Source organism: Cavia porcellus, unplaced genomic scaffold (genome assembly GCF_034190915.1).
Source record: "Cavia porcellus strain 051 isolate PalLab524CR breed Dunkin Hartley unplaced genomic scaffold, mCavPor4.1 scaffold_4, whole genome shotgun sequence".
Classification (NCBI taxonomy): domain Eukaryota; kingdom Metazoa; phylum Chordata; class Mammalia; order Rodentia; family Caviidae; genus Cavia; species Cavia porcellus.
The window spans coordinates 61,213,350-61,229,359 of NW_026947487.1; the positions used below are offsets into that span (position 1 = coordinate 61,213,350).

A 16,010-nucleotide genomic window follows, 5' to 3' on the forward strand; every position below is an offset into this window, starting at 1 on the left:
CAAAACTACTAAAAGTGCTAGACATGGTAATATATGCTTACAGTCCTAGTTACTGGAGAACAGGACAATGCCAGAGAGGAATGGCTGAGGACCATACACAGTGCCCAAGGCCAAGCCTACAGGAACCACTCAAACTCAGGATCATATTTTACTAATTTGCTAGGGATTTCTTAATCCAATGAAGTTGACATAGCAGGATTAAAAGTTACAAAACAAACATTAAAATCTCCTGAAGGATAACATGAGAAAAAAATCTAGGTGACGCTGGCTTTGATGCTGACACTTTTAGGTATAATACCAAAAGCAAATTCACAGAGGAAACAAATTGGACTGAACTAAAATTTGAAACTTCTGCTCTACAAAAGAATAACCCATATTCTGTAAGAAAACATTTGCAGAACACCTCAATGATAAAAGAATGGTATCCAAAATACATAACAAAATCTTTAAATTCAAAAACTAACAACAACAACAAAAAAACCACCAACACAACAAAAACCCTTCCGGGCAAAACATAGAATATATAGATACCTCACCAAATAAAATGTATACATAACAAAAAGCATATGACAAGCATGCCATCTTGGTGCACGCTTTGTGTGACTCCAACAGAATATCAGAGATTGGTTAATTTATAAACAATAGAAAGTTTTTTGGCTCATAGTTGTGGAAGCTGGGAAGTCCAAGATCAAGAGGTTTCATCTGGTGAAAACTTTCCAGCGCCTTCAAAATATGCCACAACGCATCACATAGGAAGAGAGCACGTGAGAGATCAAGAGGCAGCCAAATCTGCTTGTGGATCAGACCTTCTTTTGTTGGGTTTTTTTTTTTTTTTTTTTTGGTCTTTTTGAGACAGGGTTTCACTATGCAGTTCATGCTGGCCTTGAGTTCACTTTGTAGCCCAGTCTGGTCCCAAACTCACAATGATCCGCCTGCTTCAGCCTCTCAAGTGGTAGGATTACAAATGTGCACCACCAACCCAGGCTCAGACTCTTATAGCAGATGCTCAACATTTTAAGTCACTATAGAGTTACAAATCAGAACCATACATGACACATCTATTAGAACACAAAGCCAAAACACTGACAACCCCAAATACCAGAGAAGGTGATTTTCCACTGGTAAGAAATACAAAATGGTGCAGACACTTTGGCAGTTTCTTACAAAACTAAGCAGACTCTTAACATACAATCCAGCAAGGCCAGGGATTTACCTCAGGCATGTAAGTGCCTGCCTGGCAAGCATGAGGTTGTTTGATCAATCCGCAGTACCAAAAAATAAAAATAAAAAATAAAACATACAATCCAGCAATCATGCTCTCTGATATTTACTCAAAAGAATTAAATATGTGGCTACATAAAATCCATACATAGATGTTATAACAGTTTCATGTGTAACTACAAAAACCTTGGAAGCAACCAAGGTGTCCTTAAGTAGGTAAGTGAACAGGCAAACTCACACATCCATAAAATGGTATGTTACTCACCACTAAATAGAGCTGTTAAACCAGGAAAACATAGAGGAATCTTAAGGCACAGGCTGATAAATGAAAGATGCCAATCTGAAAAGCCTATGTATTACATGATGCCAACTATAACACACTCTGGAAAAGGCAAAACTGGAGACAATGAAAAGGTCAATGGCTGCCAGGGGTTATGATGAGAGACAGAGAAATTGGTAGGGGAATTTTAGGGCAGTGAAACTATTTTGTATGCTATGAGGTGGATACATGCCATGACACATTTGTCAAAACCCACAAAATCTGTAACACCAACAATGATTTCTACTGTAAACCACTTACTTTAGTTAATAAGAGCATTATCAGTATCTGACTCACATACTTGTGGAAATTTAACAAATGTACCAATCTCTGGCCTGGCACATGCCTTTAATCCCAGCACTTGGGAGGCTGAGGCAAGAGGATTACTGTGACTCAGAGGTCAGGCTGGGCTACATAGCAAGTTCAAGGACAGGCTGAACTATATTCAGATACCCCATCACAAAAAAAAACAACCAAGTACCACAGTACCTTAACATGTTAATAGAGGAAACTGGGGCAGTAAGCATACAAAAAACTATACTTTCTGCTTGGTTTTTTTTTTTTTTTTTTTTTTTTTTTTTGATAAACCTGAAACTCCTTTTAAAAAAAAAAAAAAAAAAAGCCAGCATGGAGGCACACAACAACAATCCCAGCACTCGAGAGGCTGAGGCAGAAGAATCACAGCAAATTCAAGGCCAGCCTGGGCTCCAAAAGCAAAATGAGCACACCTTCTCAAAAAAAAAAAAAAAAAAAAAAAAAAAGACCGTTGCGGGGACAAAAAGTATAGGAAGGGCTTCTCTAGAACAGGATAGATGGAAATTCATGGCTTTGCTCATCTTGCCCAGGTCTCAGAGAAGTCTTGTCTGCCAACCGCCTCAGAAGTGGTTACCAAAAACTCCTAAGCAAGCTGACGGCAAACTCTGATCTAAAGGTTCAGTTCTCAGCATCTCCTCAGATTTCTAGCTTTACAACATAGGCCAGAGTGCCCTTTCTTTCCACAGCTGTTACCTTGCTTGTTTCTACAGGTAAATAGTGAGCTATAAAATAAGTATTTGACTGGGGAGAGGAATCCTTTCCAATGTACTCCCCATACAAGGCACAAGATCAGCCTTTATAGGCTGTATGGGTTACCTTTAGCCTAAAGGCAGGAATGAGTCAATTTAGTTAACATTAGCATGGCTGAAGAAATACAATCCAACCTTAATTTTTTTTTTTTTGTCTTTTTCGTTTTTATCCGTACCAGGGATTGAACTCAGGACTGCCTGCTTGCAAGGCAGGCCCTTATGCCGCTGAGCTAAATCCCCAGCCCCAATCCAAGCTTAATTTCAAAGGGAAATAACCACATTGTTCCTGATTACTGAGTTATGGCTGTGTGAACTTTGTCTCCTGAACCAAAGCTCACAGGTCATAGGTCAGTTGTGGATTCCTGCAGTCACTACAGACTGAAAGTAAAGGTCAGGTGTGCCTCCCATGAAAGGGCTGCCTTGACCAAAGACCAGTCCTTGACCAAAAGCTAAGAGCTCACTATAGGAAGAATTAACTTCCTTTCACACACACACACACACACACACACACACACACACACACACACACACACAGTCATCCCTAAGACCACTCTGGCTTCCTGAAATTACGTGGCTTCTCTTTCCTTAGAAACAACTTATTACCAAAGCCAGTTAGCTGTATCTCCTTTCTCTCTCTGGGCTTGTTTGCCTTATTAAGAACTCCACCCTTGGCTGGGGAGGTAGCTCAGTGGCATAATACTTCTTAGCATGTACGAAGATTAGGGTTCAATCCCTAGTACCATAAGGAAAAAAAAATTTACCAGGAGTCCATATTGCCATAAGGGAAAAGGATGTACACACACTTGAAAGTCTGAAAACTATTTACACCAAAATGTTGACAGTAGTTACAGCCTAGTATATTGTCAGGGTTACATCTCTTTCTTTGGTTTACATGTATTTTCTAGATTTTTAGGATTTATTAGCAGCATATATGTGTGTTTGTTGATTTTAAAAATGAACAAGTATTCTTAAGGGACAATGGTATTAACACCTCATAAAGGCAAGTAGTTTCAAGGAATAAAAACTGAAATTTCAAACCTTATCGCTAAAAACTTATTAACTCCAAATTACTAGAAATCAACTTTTAAAACTCCACACTCATAGTCCTAATGGATTCTGATTCTTGTTTTGACAGATGTTTGTAATAGGCTGACAGTTATGTTATTTTGACACACAATCAAAACAATGATTACCCACAGCCAGTAAGGGAAAATTGAGACCCAATTCCTGGACCAGACAGGGATTCAGATGACTTTATTCTATAAAGAGCTGAACATACTTATTTTACACAGTCTGACAGTATTATTCAGCTACAAGAACACTGCAAAACTCCTTTACCACCAACAAACCAGAACTAACCCAGAGTTTACTTCTATTTTATAGCTGAGCTAACAGAAAATGTACTACTAAATACGAAATGACAAGATTCTCAAATTTTGAAATCAACTCAACAATTATACTTTAATATGTTTTTAGAGACTGAGACTAAAATCTTTATGCTCAACATGTAAAAGAAACACTGAACCTAGGATGAGGCATGCACCCGTAGTTCCAGCTACTTGGGAGAGTGAAACAGGCTCACCAGCCCCCAGGAACTGAAGACCAGCCTGGGGAATAGAGAGGCCTGTCACAAGTGGGCGGGGGGGGGGGGACACTAAAATGTGCTACTTCAAAGACATAGTTGACATGATACCACTAAGAGTAAAGCCAAAATACAATGTGTAAACTGAAGTCTCAGAGCCTTGTGCATACTTGGCAAGCACCCTATATTCCCAGTCAGTTGATGCCTGTTAAGTCAGGTTTTGCTGTTGGTGTTGTTTTGTTTTTTGTTTTTTTTTTTTGAGACAAGGTCTCACTGTATACTTCAGGCTGATCTTGAACTCACTATGTGTAATCCATACTGGCCTCAAATTCATGTAGATCCTCCTGTCTCAGCCTCCCTGAGTGCTGGGATTACAGGCATGTACTACCATATCTAGCTGTTAAGTCAGTTTTACTCGGAGACTTTCAACTGCAAAAATTCTTATTATTGCTAATAGATTTTTTTAAGCTAAAAATATTAAAATTAGATGGAGTGCTAGGGATAGAGCTAAATGGGAGGGGGCATGCCTAGCACATGTAAGCCCTGGGTCCAAACCCTAGGACCACACACACAACAGGTGAGGTCATTTATGAGGAAGTTAGTATGATGAATATACAACGAGCTATCACTACACATATGAGAAGAGCTCAACTAAAAAGCAGTGACACCACCAAATGGTGGCAAGGATGAGGAGTCTGGATGTCTCATATACTGCTAGTAGGAATGTAACATGATATAGTCAGTCTCCTAGAAAATGGTATAGCAGTTTCTTTAAACACTAAATATGTACTTACCATATGGTACTTTTGGGCAGTTAGGCCCCCAAAATGAAAATTTATGTTCATACAAAAATGTGTACATGAATGTTTACAGCAGCTTTATTAGTAAAAAGCTGGAAACAACCCTTCTGGAATGTCCCTCAACAGAATGGTTAAACAGATGGCCAATCCATAAGATGGAATACTACTCAACAATAAAAAGTAATGAACTAATGGTATCTACCACAATTTGGAGATGTCTCTCATAAGGATTACAGTAAGAAGAAAAAAGCCAGTTACATGCTATGCTCCCATTTATTCAACAGCCTCAAAATGGCAAAATTACAGATGGAGAACAGATGAATGATTTCTATGAATTAGGGATGAGAAAGATTGAGTATAACTATTAAGGAAAAGTTTGAAGAATCTCTGAGGTGATGGACTAGTTCTGTATCTTTTTTTGTTTTGTTGTTGTCTCCCTTAGTTGGAAAACTTAGGTAGCAACAGTGAGCAACAAACCCAGCCTCAGTCTATATCCTGTGGTGGTGATTATGTGAACCAAACAGTACATGCACACATACACACACACACACACACACACACACACACACAAAGTATTGTGCAAAACTGGCGAAATCTAAAAAAGGTTATGGACGGTACCAACGTTAATTTCTTGCTTTTAATGTAAGACATTACCACTAGGTGAAACTTCACAAAGAAAATATGAGATCTCTGCACTAGGTTCTATAACTGTCCATAAATCTCTAGATCATATCAAAATGAAAAGCTCACAAAAAAAACTGTAAGGAGTTATGTATGAAGAGGTTAATTATAATAAATGGAAAAGGTTTGGCATATCATTTAAAACACCGTAATAAATACTTCCATTTTGTTGAGAAGTTTTATTAGATCAACTAATTTTAAATCAAAGTTTTCTGCACCAAATTCATACAACTATCTCAGAAGAAGGTATGACAAGATTTAGAATTCTCCAGCTTTGTTGCTAGATACTACATTTGCATATGGCAGAATTTTTTCCAGACTCAAAATGGTTCAAGTGAACAGGGAACCAACACACAACATAAATGGCTCCACATTCAATTACTTTTTCTAAAATCTTTAATTCAAATTTCCATACGGCCCACAGTTCTTAGCATATAAAATCTTTTTACATTAAGTAACTTATCGGATGGAATGAGGCATATCACCTGATGCGCAAATGCAAATTAGTGAAAAAGTCTAGCTCAAGGCCATCTTCAACTTCAATATACAATCACGTATAAAAAAATTACGTGTAATCTTAAAAACAGTAAAAAAAAAAATTTGAACCTTTACAGTGTTCTGCTATCGCTGAGTCTCTACCAAAATTCCAAGGTGGGAAGAACATTCTACTAGCAGCTGTAAAGACCTCAAGATGCCCTGAGCTGTCCAGTCAGTTCTGTAGAAAAGAATAAAGACCAGCTGTTGGCAACTGGACCCTAATTCTTCAAAATAGCATCTTCTCTGATCTATAGCCCCATCAAGAATACCATGTGTGCACGCATGTGTATGAGTGTGTGTATGCATATGATTAATAGTCTTCTAGTGTGGTGGGTGTGATCCTTAAATAGTTTCCTCCAGTAAATGTTACTCTAACAGAGTCAAAAGAACAGAGAATAGAAAACTGGAATCATGTATCAGCCTACTTTTCTGCTTCCCACAGAATAAGTGCCTTTAATTTTTCTCAGCTTCAGTAAGCATAAGAATGTCTACCCATTCACTGCCACCATCTATACTTTTCCTGTATTACACAGGTTATCTGAGAACCAATGAGTGAGACAATCATATACAACCAGTTCAGTATCACCCTGAGAGCCTTTAAAGTCTTCCTATGGACCTTCAGACTCTTAAAAGTAGGATTTATTAGCAGTATTTTCATGAAATGAGTTATGATACAGGGTCCTCAAGCATATTACGATGAAAACTGTTCTAGCATATACACATCCTCGCTGTCTCAGACCCTTCTAGTATCTGCTTATTGTCTTGTCTTAATCTTCTCTGAGAACATAGGGTAAATTCCAAAGAGCCCTAACCACTGTTTCCTTTTGCTTTTCAATAAGTGAAAACTTAATGAAGTCCCACATACTCACATGCTGAAGACTCTGAAAGTGACCATGTTCCCTGGTCACAGATACTAGATAGAAGACAGAAGTTGTGGCATGAATGTTACTTAGTTGAAAACAGTATGCCAGATTTGGACAAATTCGCAAAGACCAATTATATTGTTTTGTATAGAATCTAAGGGATTTTTGTTTTGTTTTTTGGTTTCTGATACAGGGTCTTGCTTTGTGTTCCAGGCTGGCGCTTATAATGTCTTCTTTTAAAAAATTCAGTACCCCAATCAGTAAAATTCAATAACCTGAAGGTCTTGGTTTATTAAAAAATTACTGTGGACTGCATATGCAAATGCACAGAAATTAAAATTAGCACAAAGAGGGAAGAATAAAGTCTCTAAATTCTTTCCTACTCAACCTATGTTCATCTGCTTGATTGCTTTGGAACCCAGCAGTAACACCAATCCCACTGATGACATCATGTGGAAATTACCCATAATGCCAGGACTGAAAAAATCATCAGCGCCTTGGGTTTACTGTGATATAGTGAGCAATGAGCACTAGCTTTTGGCAGTCTGCGATGACGTTCTCCCATTGCAGTAAAGAGCACTGTATCTCAGCCCCCAAAATCTCAGCTCCCTGCTAGACATTTCTACCCAACCACCATCCAGGCTACTATCCCAAACCATCAGTCCTTCTAGTCCTTATTTTCAGTAAACAAACATTTCCCTAATTATTCAAATTAAATCCCCTGAAGGAGTTGAGAACCTCTTCATCTTTACCCTGTAATACCTCTCACAACTCATCCTTCCTATCCCCAGCCCCCATTCTAGTTCAAGAAATTATTCCTCAGATAGGTGTGGTGATGTGTTTCTGTAACCCACTCCTATAATCCCAACATTTGAGGAGACTGAGACAAGAGGTAACAAATTCAAGGACTTATCAAGACCCTTTCTCAAAAAATAAAAGGGGGGCTGGGGATTTAGCTCAGCGGCTTAAGTGCCTGCCTTGCAAGCAGGCAGTCATGAGTTCGATCCCCAGTACCGGTAAAAACGAAAAAGACAGAAAAATAAAAAAATAAAAGGACTAGGAACACAGCCTTGAGTTCAATCCCCAGTACCATGGAAAAACAAAAGGAGAAGAACAAAATGAAAGAAAAGGAAAAAAAATTATTACTTAAATTTCTTGGGACTGTAAATGCAGCTCAGTGGCAGAGGACTTAACTTAGCATGTATAAGGTCCTGGGTTGGGTCCCCAGTATCACCAAAATGAACACTTAGGTTTGCTAGTGGAGTCTTAAACTTTCCTACCAAATTCATCCTCCAAAACAGCACTGTGAAGTCACCAATACCTTGACAAATTGCCTACAGATCTTGCACTGTAGCCACACAAACCTACTCTCATGAACTCAGACAGACATCAAGCACCTTCCACAAAAAGTTTCTGGACACCAGGGCTCAGGACTAAGGACTTGGAATATCTCTAAGTTTCCTGTGCATCCCTTCTTTCTCCACAGTGATCAACAATCAAATCTTTGGAAAGGGTTTATGACCTGTTTCCATGAGAAAGCAGAAGCAGGGACTCATATCCTACAGCACAGCCAGTCCTACAGGGGAATGAAGCCCAAGAAGAAGGGTAAATGGAAGCAATGCAATGAAATAAAACAGAAAATGGAAAGTAAATGAACTCCCTGGGCCTGTAGTTACATAGGGATAAATGCCGAGCTGGTGGCCAGGGGAAAGCAGGGATTTCATTTTGAATGAAGACTTAGGTCAAAATCTAAACACCTTACTCTACATTAAAGAAATGTCCACCATATAGTAGATAAGAAAGCACATATATAAAAGAAACAGTAACATTAACTGGCTCTATCAAGAACATAAAACAAATACTGTAAGAGCTCAGAAGCGATAAAAAAATTAACTTGGATAATGGAAGAAGTCAGGATTTTGAACTGTTTCTCAAAGGAGTGCTCAAGAAATAAGTCAACTAGTTTGGCTGGTAGAAGCAAAACATAGAAAAACTGCAAAAAATTATGCAGCTATTCCAAGTTCTAATCTTTTCATATACTTTTTTTGGTCTCATTTCCCCTGTCTGCATAGCCAATTGAGAGGCCAGTAACCATCACAATCTGTTCAAAAACTAGCAAAGTATCAGTCACACAGAAAACACTGGTGAGTTTTACTGTATTTAATCTCAGAACACTGTAATATTAAGGTACATTCTGAAGTTTTTAACATACAGGCATCAAAAACATTAAAACGTCCTTAAAAGTGAAGAAGTAGGGCTGGGGATTTAGCTCAGTGGCATAAGTGCCTGCCTGGCAGCACGAGGTCATGAGTTCGATCCCTGGTACCGCAAAAAAAAAAGAAAAAGTGAAGAACCCACAAGTCAAAACTAAGGCTTACTGAATATTCAGAGACTCAAAAGAAACAGGTTAAAAAATATGCAAAGTCTGATGAAGTGATAAGCTGTTTGAAAACAGGTTTACAATCAGTTTTTAAACAGTAATCCCTCTGGGAAATGTAAATTCCTCTCCTAATCCCTTTGAGGGCAATATATTTGAAAGAGGAACAAAGACAGTGACCATTTACAGTATCCTCTGTATTAAATAGCAAGTAGAAGAGAGAACAATTTCTATCAAAAAAGGAGGCCAACATTTTGGATTTATAATGTATCTTATCTAGAAACATATGCAAAGAAGCTCAGTAAAATGAAATTAGGGAACTTAAGACTTTAGCTAACAGTGATTACTTAACTCCAGATTATTTTCTGTAAAATGAAACTACCAGAACCCCTCCGTATCAATTTGTATCAATTTGCTTGTCCCTAAACCACAGGTTTATGCTTCAACTTGGAAATGCTAACAGGATGGAACCACAAACCTTTAATAAAACGTGATGACCATGGAGAGCGCCCTTGAAGCTTAGCAACAGAGGACTCAGTCCTGAAGGGCTCCCCTCTGGAAAGTGAAGGCAGATCTGACAGATACCTAAGCAAGGCTTCTAAGACACAGGATTGCGTTTTTCCATAGAAGGTGGGAGTTGTAATAGTAGCATATCGCAGACACCAGCCCACTAGAAGCAGATGGAACCCACCAACTCATTTTACCCAGACCTTCAAAAAGGTACACACAACTGTCTCCTTGCTAAACAGGGCAGATCTGAATGGGTAAAACTAAGAAAAGGTTCACACAAGATTACTAATTGGTGGTTTCATTTGTGTACTCTGGCCCTCACGTAAAATAGGCCCTAAAAAAACTGAAAAGCAATTTGAAAGCCAGCTTCTATATTCCAGTTTTATATACACACACAGCCCCCAAAAGCTTTATTTTACAAAAGAAAAATGACTCAGTAACCTATTTCAGCACAGAGGCTCTTCCAGAAGGGAAATCTTGCTGGACACACTCCCAGTTTACCAACATAACTCACTAGGGGTCAGGTAAGATTCCATTTTGTAAGAACTGAACTTTAAACAGAAAGTCACCAGTGGTGCAACATTCACTCATTAGCATAAAGTTACCCCGAGAATGAAAAGCACTGGCTGCCTCTGTCAGGATGATTTTACAGTGACAAGGCTTGGACCATGAACTCCTGGAAAGTTCTATCAGGGCCTCAGGAGAAGAGCTCCGGCTTCTACCAGCCTAAACTTAGCTGTCACCCAGTCCTCTCTTCCTGCAGACAGGGCATAGCTAATACACGAAATTTTTAAAAATAAAAATTAAAACATTGGCCAAAGGGTCAAAAGCTCCCAAAGCCTTTCAGGATTGCCACGGATTCCTGTCTGGGATTGGGGGAGGGGGAGGGGCATTCTGGATGTTTCTATTCTTGGCAAGAAAGCACCTCCAGGTCCTGAACCATCAAAACGCATTAACACAGTACGTTATCGTTCTTGGGTAATGAATGATATGTGTGTGCTAAAGAATCTCACGGTGGGGTGTGATGGTGGGGATGACGATGTGGAAGGCAGCAGGGGGGAGGGGAAGGCTGGAGTAAGGGGGATGGGAGGAATGAGAGGACAGATAAAGAGGGTCCAGCGAAGGTGTGGACGGTTAAGAGGGCACGGGGAAGGTGTGGATGACTAAGGGAGGTAAGATGAGGGTGTGCATGGCTGAGGCGGGTGAGGGGAAAAGTGCAGGTGGCTGGGGATTGGGGAGTGGCGATGATCAGTTCTCTAGCAGCAGCCAGGCAGGGGACCAACCACCCCAGGCCGCAGCCAAGACACACACTCACCCCACGACTCCCTGGTTGTAGTTTCTCCTCTTCCACGGGGTCCCGCTATACACGCCCCCGCCGCCGTCTGCCCGGCCGCCCCCAGTGGCCCGCGCTCCGCTGGGCTGCAGCAGGCTGTAGTTGAGTCCGTAGGTGCTGGCCTTGTTGTCACGCTTCCGCTTGTTACTGCTGCCCGAGGCCGGGTCAGCGGGCTCAGCAGCAGGGACTGGGACAGAGGGGCGTGGAGCTGGGGTCGCCGACGGGGCCGGGGTGGCCGGAGGTCCCGAGGCTGCACGTCGGGCCCAGGCCGCCGGCTGGGGGTGGTTGTTGTTGTTGTTGGTCGTCTCCAGGGGCAGGAAGTCCCGCTGCTCGGCGGGCCGCGCGTGGCCGCCCGGCAGACGCTCCCCGGAACGGAGCATGCCGGCCTGGGCGGAGGCCGGGGCCGGGGCCGGAGCCGGGGCCGCGCCGCCGGGACTGCCGGGGCTCCCGCCGCTCGCGCCCGAGGCCGTGCTGCTGCTGCCGCCGCCGCCGCTGCTGTGACAGTGGTGGTTGAAGTAGAGGTTCCTCAGCCCCTGGGTCGTCTCCCAGATCTGCATCCACAGACTGTTGGACGGTCCGAGCTGCTCTGGCTGGAACCAGGCGATCCTCGGATCCATCAAACGGCGGCGGCCGCTGCCCCCGCCCCTCCGGCCGCCTCAGGCGCCCTCGGCCTCCGCAGCCGCCGCCGCCGCTGCTCCGGGCCCGCCGCGGGCGCAAAGGGAGCTGGGCCGGCGCGGGCGGCGTCGCTCCCGCCCTCGGGGACTCCGCGGGCCCTCCCCCCTCCCTCCGCCCCTCCGCCCCTCCGCCCCTCCGCCGAGCCCCTGTCACCGGGGTCCCCGTGCAAATGGCGGCGGCGGCTGCCGAGAAGGGCGAGCGACGGCGGCGGCGGCGGCGGCAGCGGCGGCGGCGGCGGCGGCGGCGGCGGCAGCGGCGGCGGGACGCGCCTGCTCCGTAGCGTCCGCGCTGCTCCGGCCCCGGGGCGGGGCCTCCGCAGGCTCCGCCCCAGTCTCCGCCCCCGCCCCCGCCCCCGCCCCCGCCTGCTCCGGCGGACCGGCCGCCCGCACCCGAAAGCGGCGCCGTGCGTCACAGACGCGGCGCGATGGGCCCGCAACTGCCCGGCTCAACTGTCCCCGCGCCGACCGTGGCGGGACCCACGTACCTGTGTTCCGGATCCGTAGCCGCACGCGCTGCCCCGATCGCCCCTTCCTGGGCACTGAGTAGCTGAGACGCACGAGGTCGCCGCGGGCTCCGCGGGCCTGTAGGAGGGGCCCGGCCACGCCCCTGTCGGCCACGCCCCTGCTGTTTCCCTTCCTCCACCCGTGCGCTCCTAGGCTGGCTGGGCTGCTTTCCCTGGCTGGTTTGCTGAAACAATTTTTGGGGTGGGATAGGGCACTACCTCAGAGGGGAAAGGATGCGCCCACTCCCCGCAGAGCCTTATGGAGGACCCAGATTTCCCTCGGGATTCGCTGCGCACCCCCTTCCTGGCCTGGGCTGAGGGTTCCTTCTCCGCACCGAGCGACGGGTACTGTAGCCCTCTCAAATTGCTGGACACGCATCTGCCTTCTGGTGGGGGAGTCACTAATCCTGAGCCATGGGCTTGCACTCAAAATTCACTTTACACACTTATCCATACGCAGATGCTCAGGCACACAAGCTGTATCAAGAAACCGCGGTCGCCGGAGGTTACCAACAGCCTCAGAAAACCCTGCTTAGGTCAGTTCCTTCACTAAGAAAACTCAAAACATTTTATATTTGAAATGAGGACCAATTGTTATTATCAGTAGAATTATTCCACAGGGTGATTTTCTTGCATGTGTTTCAAGTCAGGTTGAGGGGCAAGGAATAGAGAATTTTCAGATTTTAAATGAGAAAAAAAAAAAATAGAACAACTGAGCACATTCCATGTGTGCCCTTTAAGATTGGTGCAAATTCCAGAAAAAGTCCCTGACACCTGATTTTAGCCTTCTGTTGTAGGGCTCAATATCCTGAAAAGTTTTTTTGGCAAAAGATGAACAACTGTGTATCAAAAATGAAGCATTGCTCTCCCTTTTTTTCCTCTTTAAAAGAATAACAGCTATAAATATAAAAAAAAATACACAAAAACCGGTCAGGATTCTGGTTCATTTTATTTATTTGTTAATGTTGCTACACTAGAAATTAAAGGTTTTCTCAAAATGAAAGTTGGCATGTCCTAACAATGTACATAATCAGGAAAATGAGTAGTGGTATGTTTTTATGCTATTTACCCAAACTAAACTGTTTCACAGAAATTGAATTCACTGGATGAGCTCACAACCGTAAAAGTTTAAAGGAAAGGGCCTGGGGATTTAGCTCAGCGGCATAAGCCCCTGCCTTGCAAGCGCATCCCCGGTACCGATTTAAAAAAATAATTAAAAAAAAAAGTTTAAAGGAAAAGCTGAACTGTAATCCCAGCACTCTGTAAGGCTGAGGCAGAAGGATGGCAACTTCAAGTCTAGCCTGGGCAACTTAACACTATCAAAAATTAAGAAGGGCTGGGGGACCAAGTAGCTCAGTGGGAAGGCCCTATGTTCAATCCACAGCACCAGAAAAAACATTTTTTTGAAGAACTGAAAGAGGAGCTCATGATAGAATGACTGCCTAGCATTGCAAGACGCCCAAGGCCCAAGTATAAAGGAAAAATTTTTTCAAACAAAATAAAATGAAAAACCCAACAAAACATTTCCAAGGTCCCATGTTTCAGAAATACCTATTGTGAAGCCTTTGTTAAATATTCTTCCAAAACCTCACTCAACATTCACATTAAAATGCAAATATATATTCAGTCTGTGTGTGTGTGTGTGTGTGTGTGTGTGTGTGTGTGTGTGTGTGTGTGTGTATTTAAGACAGGGTCTCACTATATAGTGCAGGCTGTCCTTGAACTCACTATGTAACCCAGGCTGGCCTCAAATTCATGGCAATTCTCCTGCCTCAGCCTCTCCAGTGCTTTGGAATGACAGTTGTGCACCACCCAGGTTATATTCAGTCTTTTGACGTGTTTCTCAAGATGTCCAAAAATTTATTAAATGCCATTGATATCTAAGACAATAAAAGTATTCAAAGTTTGTAATAGTACATTCCAGGACTTAGGATTTGTTATATTTGAGGACTCATTTCTTCAGGCCAATGTTAAGAAATACTAAAATACTCAATGGCAAAACAAATGAGGGCAGGAGTACTTTCCTACCCCACAGGAGGCACAGGGTTCCATCTCTATCACCACCCTACAACTCTCCCCATCCCCCGAATTGTACATGTTAACTCAGTGTTCTCATTGGACCACAGGGAATGCTGACTGATTAGTCCTGCCTATAACAGAAATTTTTCAAGGCATTCAGCAAATCTTGGTAGAGTGTCTATCATCCATGCACAGCTGAGCTAATTGCTTTAGTGGAGGTAAATAATCAACCAGGGCCTTTGGCTGCCTTCCAAGAATTTTCTATCTGGTTGGGGGAGGCAAAAAAGAGGTAACTATTTAAACTGAAATTACAATTCATTCAATTAATTCAGCAAATATGTCTTGAGCAATTATCTGAAGGCACAGCATTGAACAATACTGATAAGGTCCATATTTTCACAGACCTTGGAATCTAAAGGGTAAGGCAAGCACATAAAGTCAGAGAGTGCTCAGTGCTACGAAAGAAGAAATCAGGCTAAAGGGATAGTAACAGTGACTATTTTTAGATGAGCTGATCCGGGAAGGCTGCTCTGAGGAAGTGATATTTGAGCAGAGACTTAAGTGAGGGAATGGGCTATTACCATCTAAGGAATGATCTGTTAGACAGAGGGAGTAGCAAGTCCAAAGGCCCTGAGGCAGGGATGTATTTCATGTACAAAATGATAAGGCAGTGTGATTAAACATTGCATGTGTGTCATGGTATAGAATCGTAATATCTTCTGGAAAGTTCCTCAGAAGTATTCAGGCCAAAGAAAAATCTATTTCATATATACAGAATGTATTCGTCTTCCACAACAAATCTGCAAAGGATCTGCCTCAAAGTAATCTACTATGGCATCCAAAGAGACTACACTAAATAATCAATTTATTTACTTGTTTTTTTCCATACTACTATTGGAACAAAAGAATAGACAATAATTATATTTTCAAAAACATCTGTATTAGGGCTGGGGATTTAGCTCAGCGGCATAAGCGCCTGCCTTGCAAGTGTGAGGTCATGAGTTCGATCCCTGGTACCAGTAAAAAAAAAAAAAAAAATCTGTATTAGATTGATGACCCAAAAAATCATAGCAATCACAAGTCAGTCATTCTCTTCCACAAACTAATGTTCTATTTATTCTCAACATTCTTATTCTTGTGGGGGAAAATGTTGAATTGGTGGAGTTTTTTGTTTGTTTGTTTGTTTGAGACAGTATCTCACTGTATAGCTCAAGGTAGCTTTGAATTCACTGTGTAGCCCAGGCTGGCCTTGAACTCAAAGTGATCCTCTTGCCTCAACCTCCCAAGTGCTGGGATTACAGGCATACGCCATCATATTCTGCTATAAATTGTTGGTCTTATGAGTATACTGAAATACCAAAGTTCAGTAGAGTACAATTTGAGTAGAGAAATGAAAAAAAAAATTATCCAAGAATCACACCGATTTAAAATTGTTTTTATTGATTTATTAACTTGAGTAAAGCAGAATTAGACAAACTACCATATAGTAATATCATTAATAAGTATTAGTAACTAAATCTTCAACAG

The 16,010-nt window shown here is 42.6% G+C and overlaps 1 protein-coding gene across 2 annotated transcripts in view; it reads right to left on the reverse strand.

The window, feature by feature from the left end:
• Tent4b (terminal nucleotidyltransferase 4B) overlaps positions 1-12,069 on the reverse strand; it is a 58,339-nt gene extending 46,270 nt beyond the window's left edge. The window contains exon 1 of one of the 2 annotated variants that reach the window (XM_023560638.2): positions 11,270-12,069. In XM_023560638.2, the coding sequence (XP_023416406.2) occupies positions 11,270-11,904 (635 nt within the window). In that variant the 5' untranslated portion in view covers positions 11,905-12,069. The remainder of the gene's footprint in view (positions 1-11,269) is intronic. The other variant, XM_063247145.1, reaches the window with a different exon arrangement.
• Positions 12,070-16,010: the final 3,941 nt, after the last annotated feature.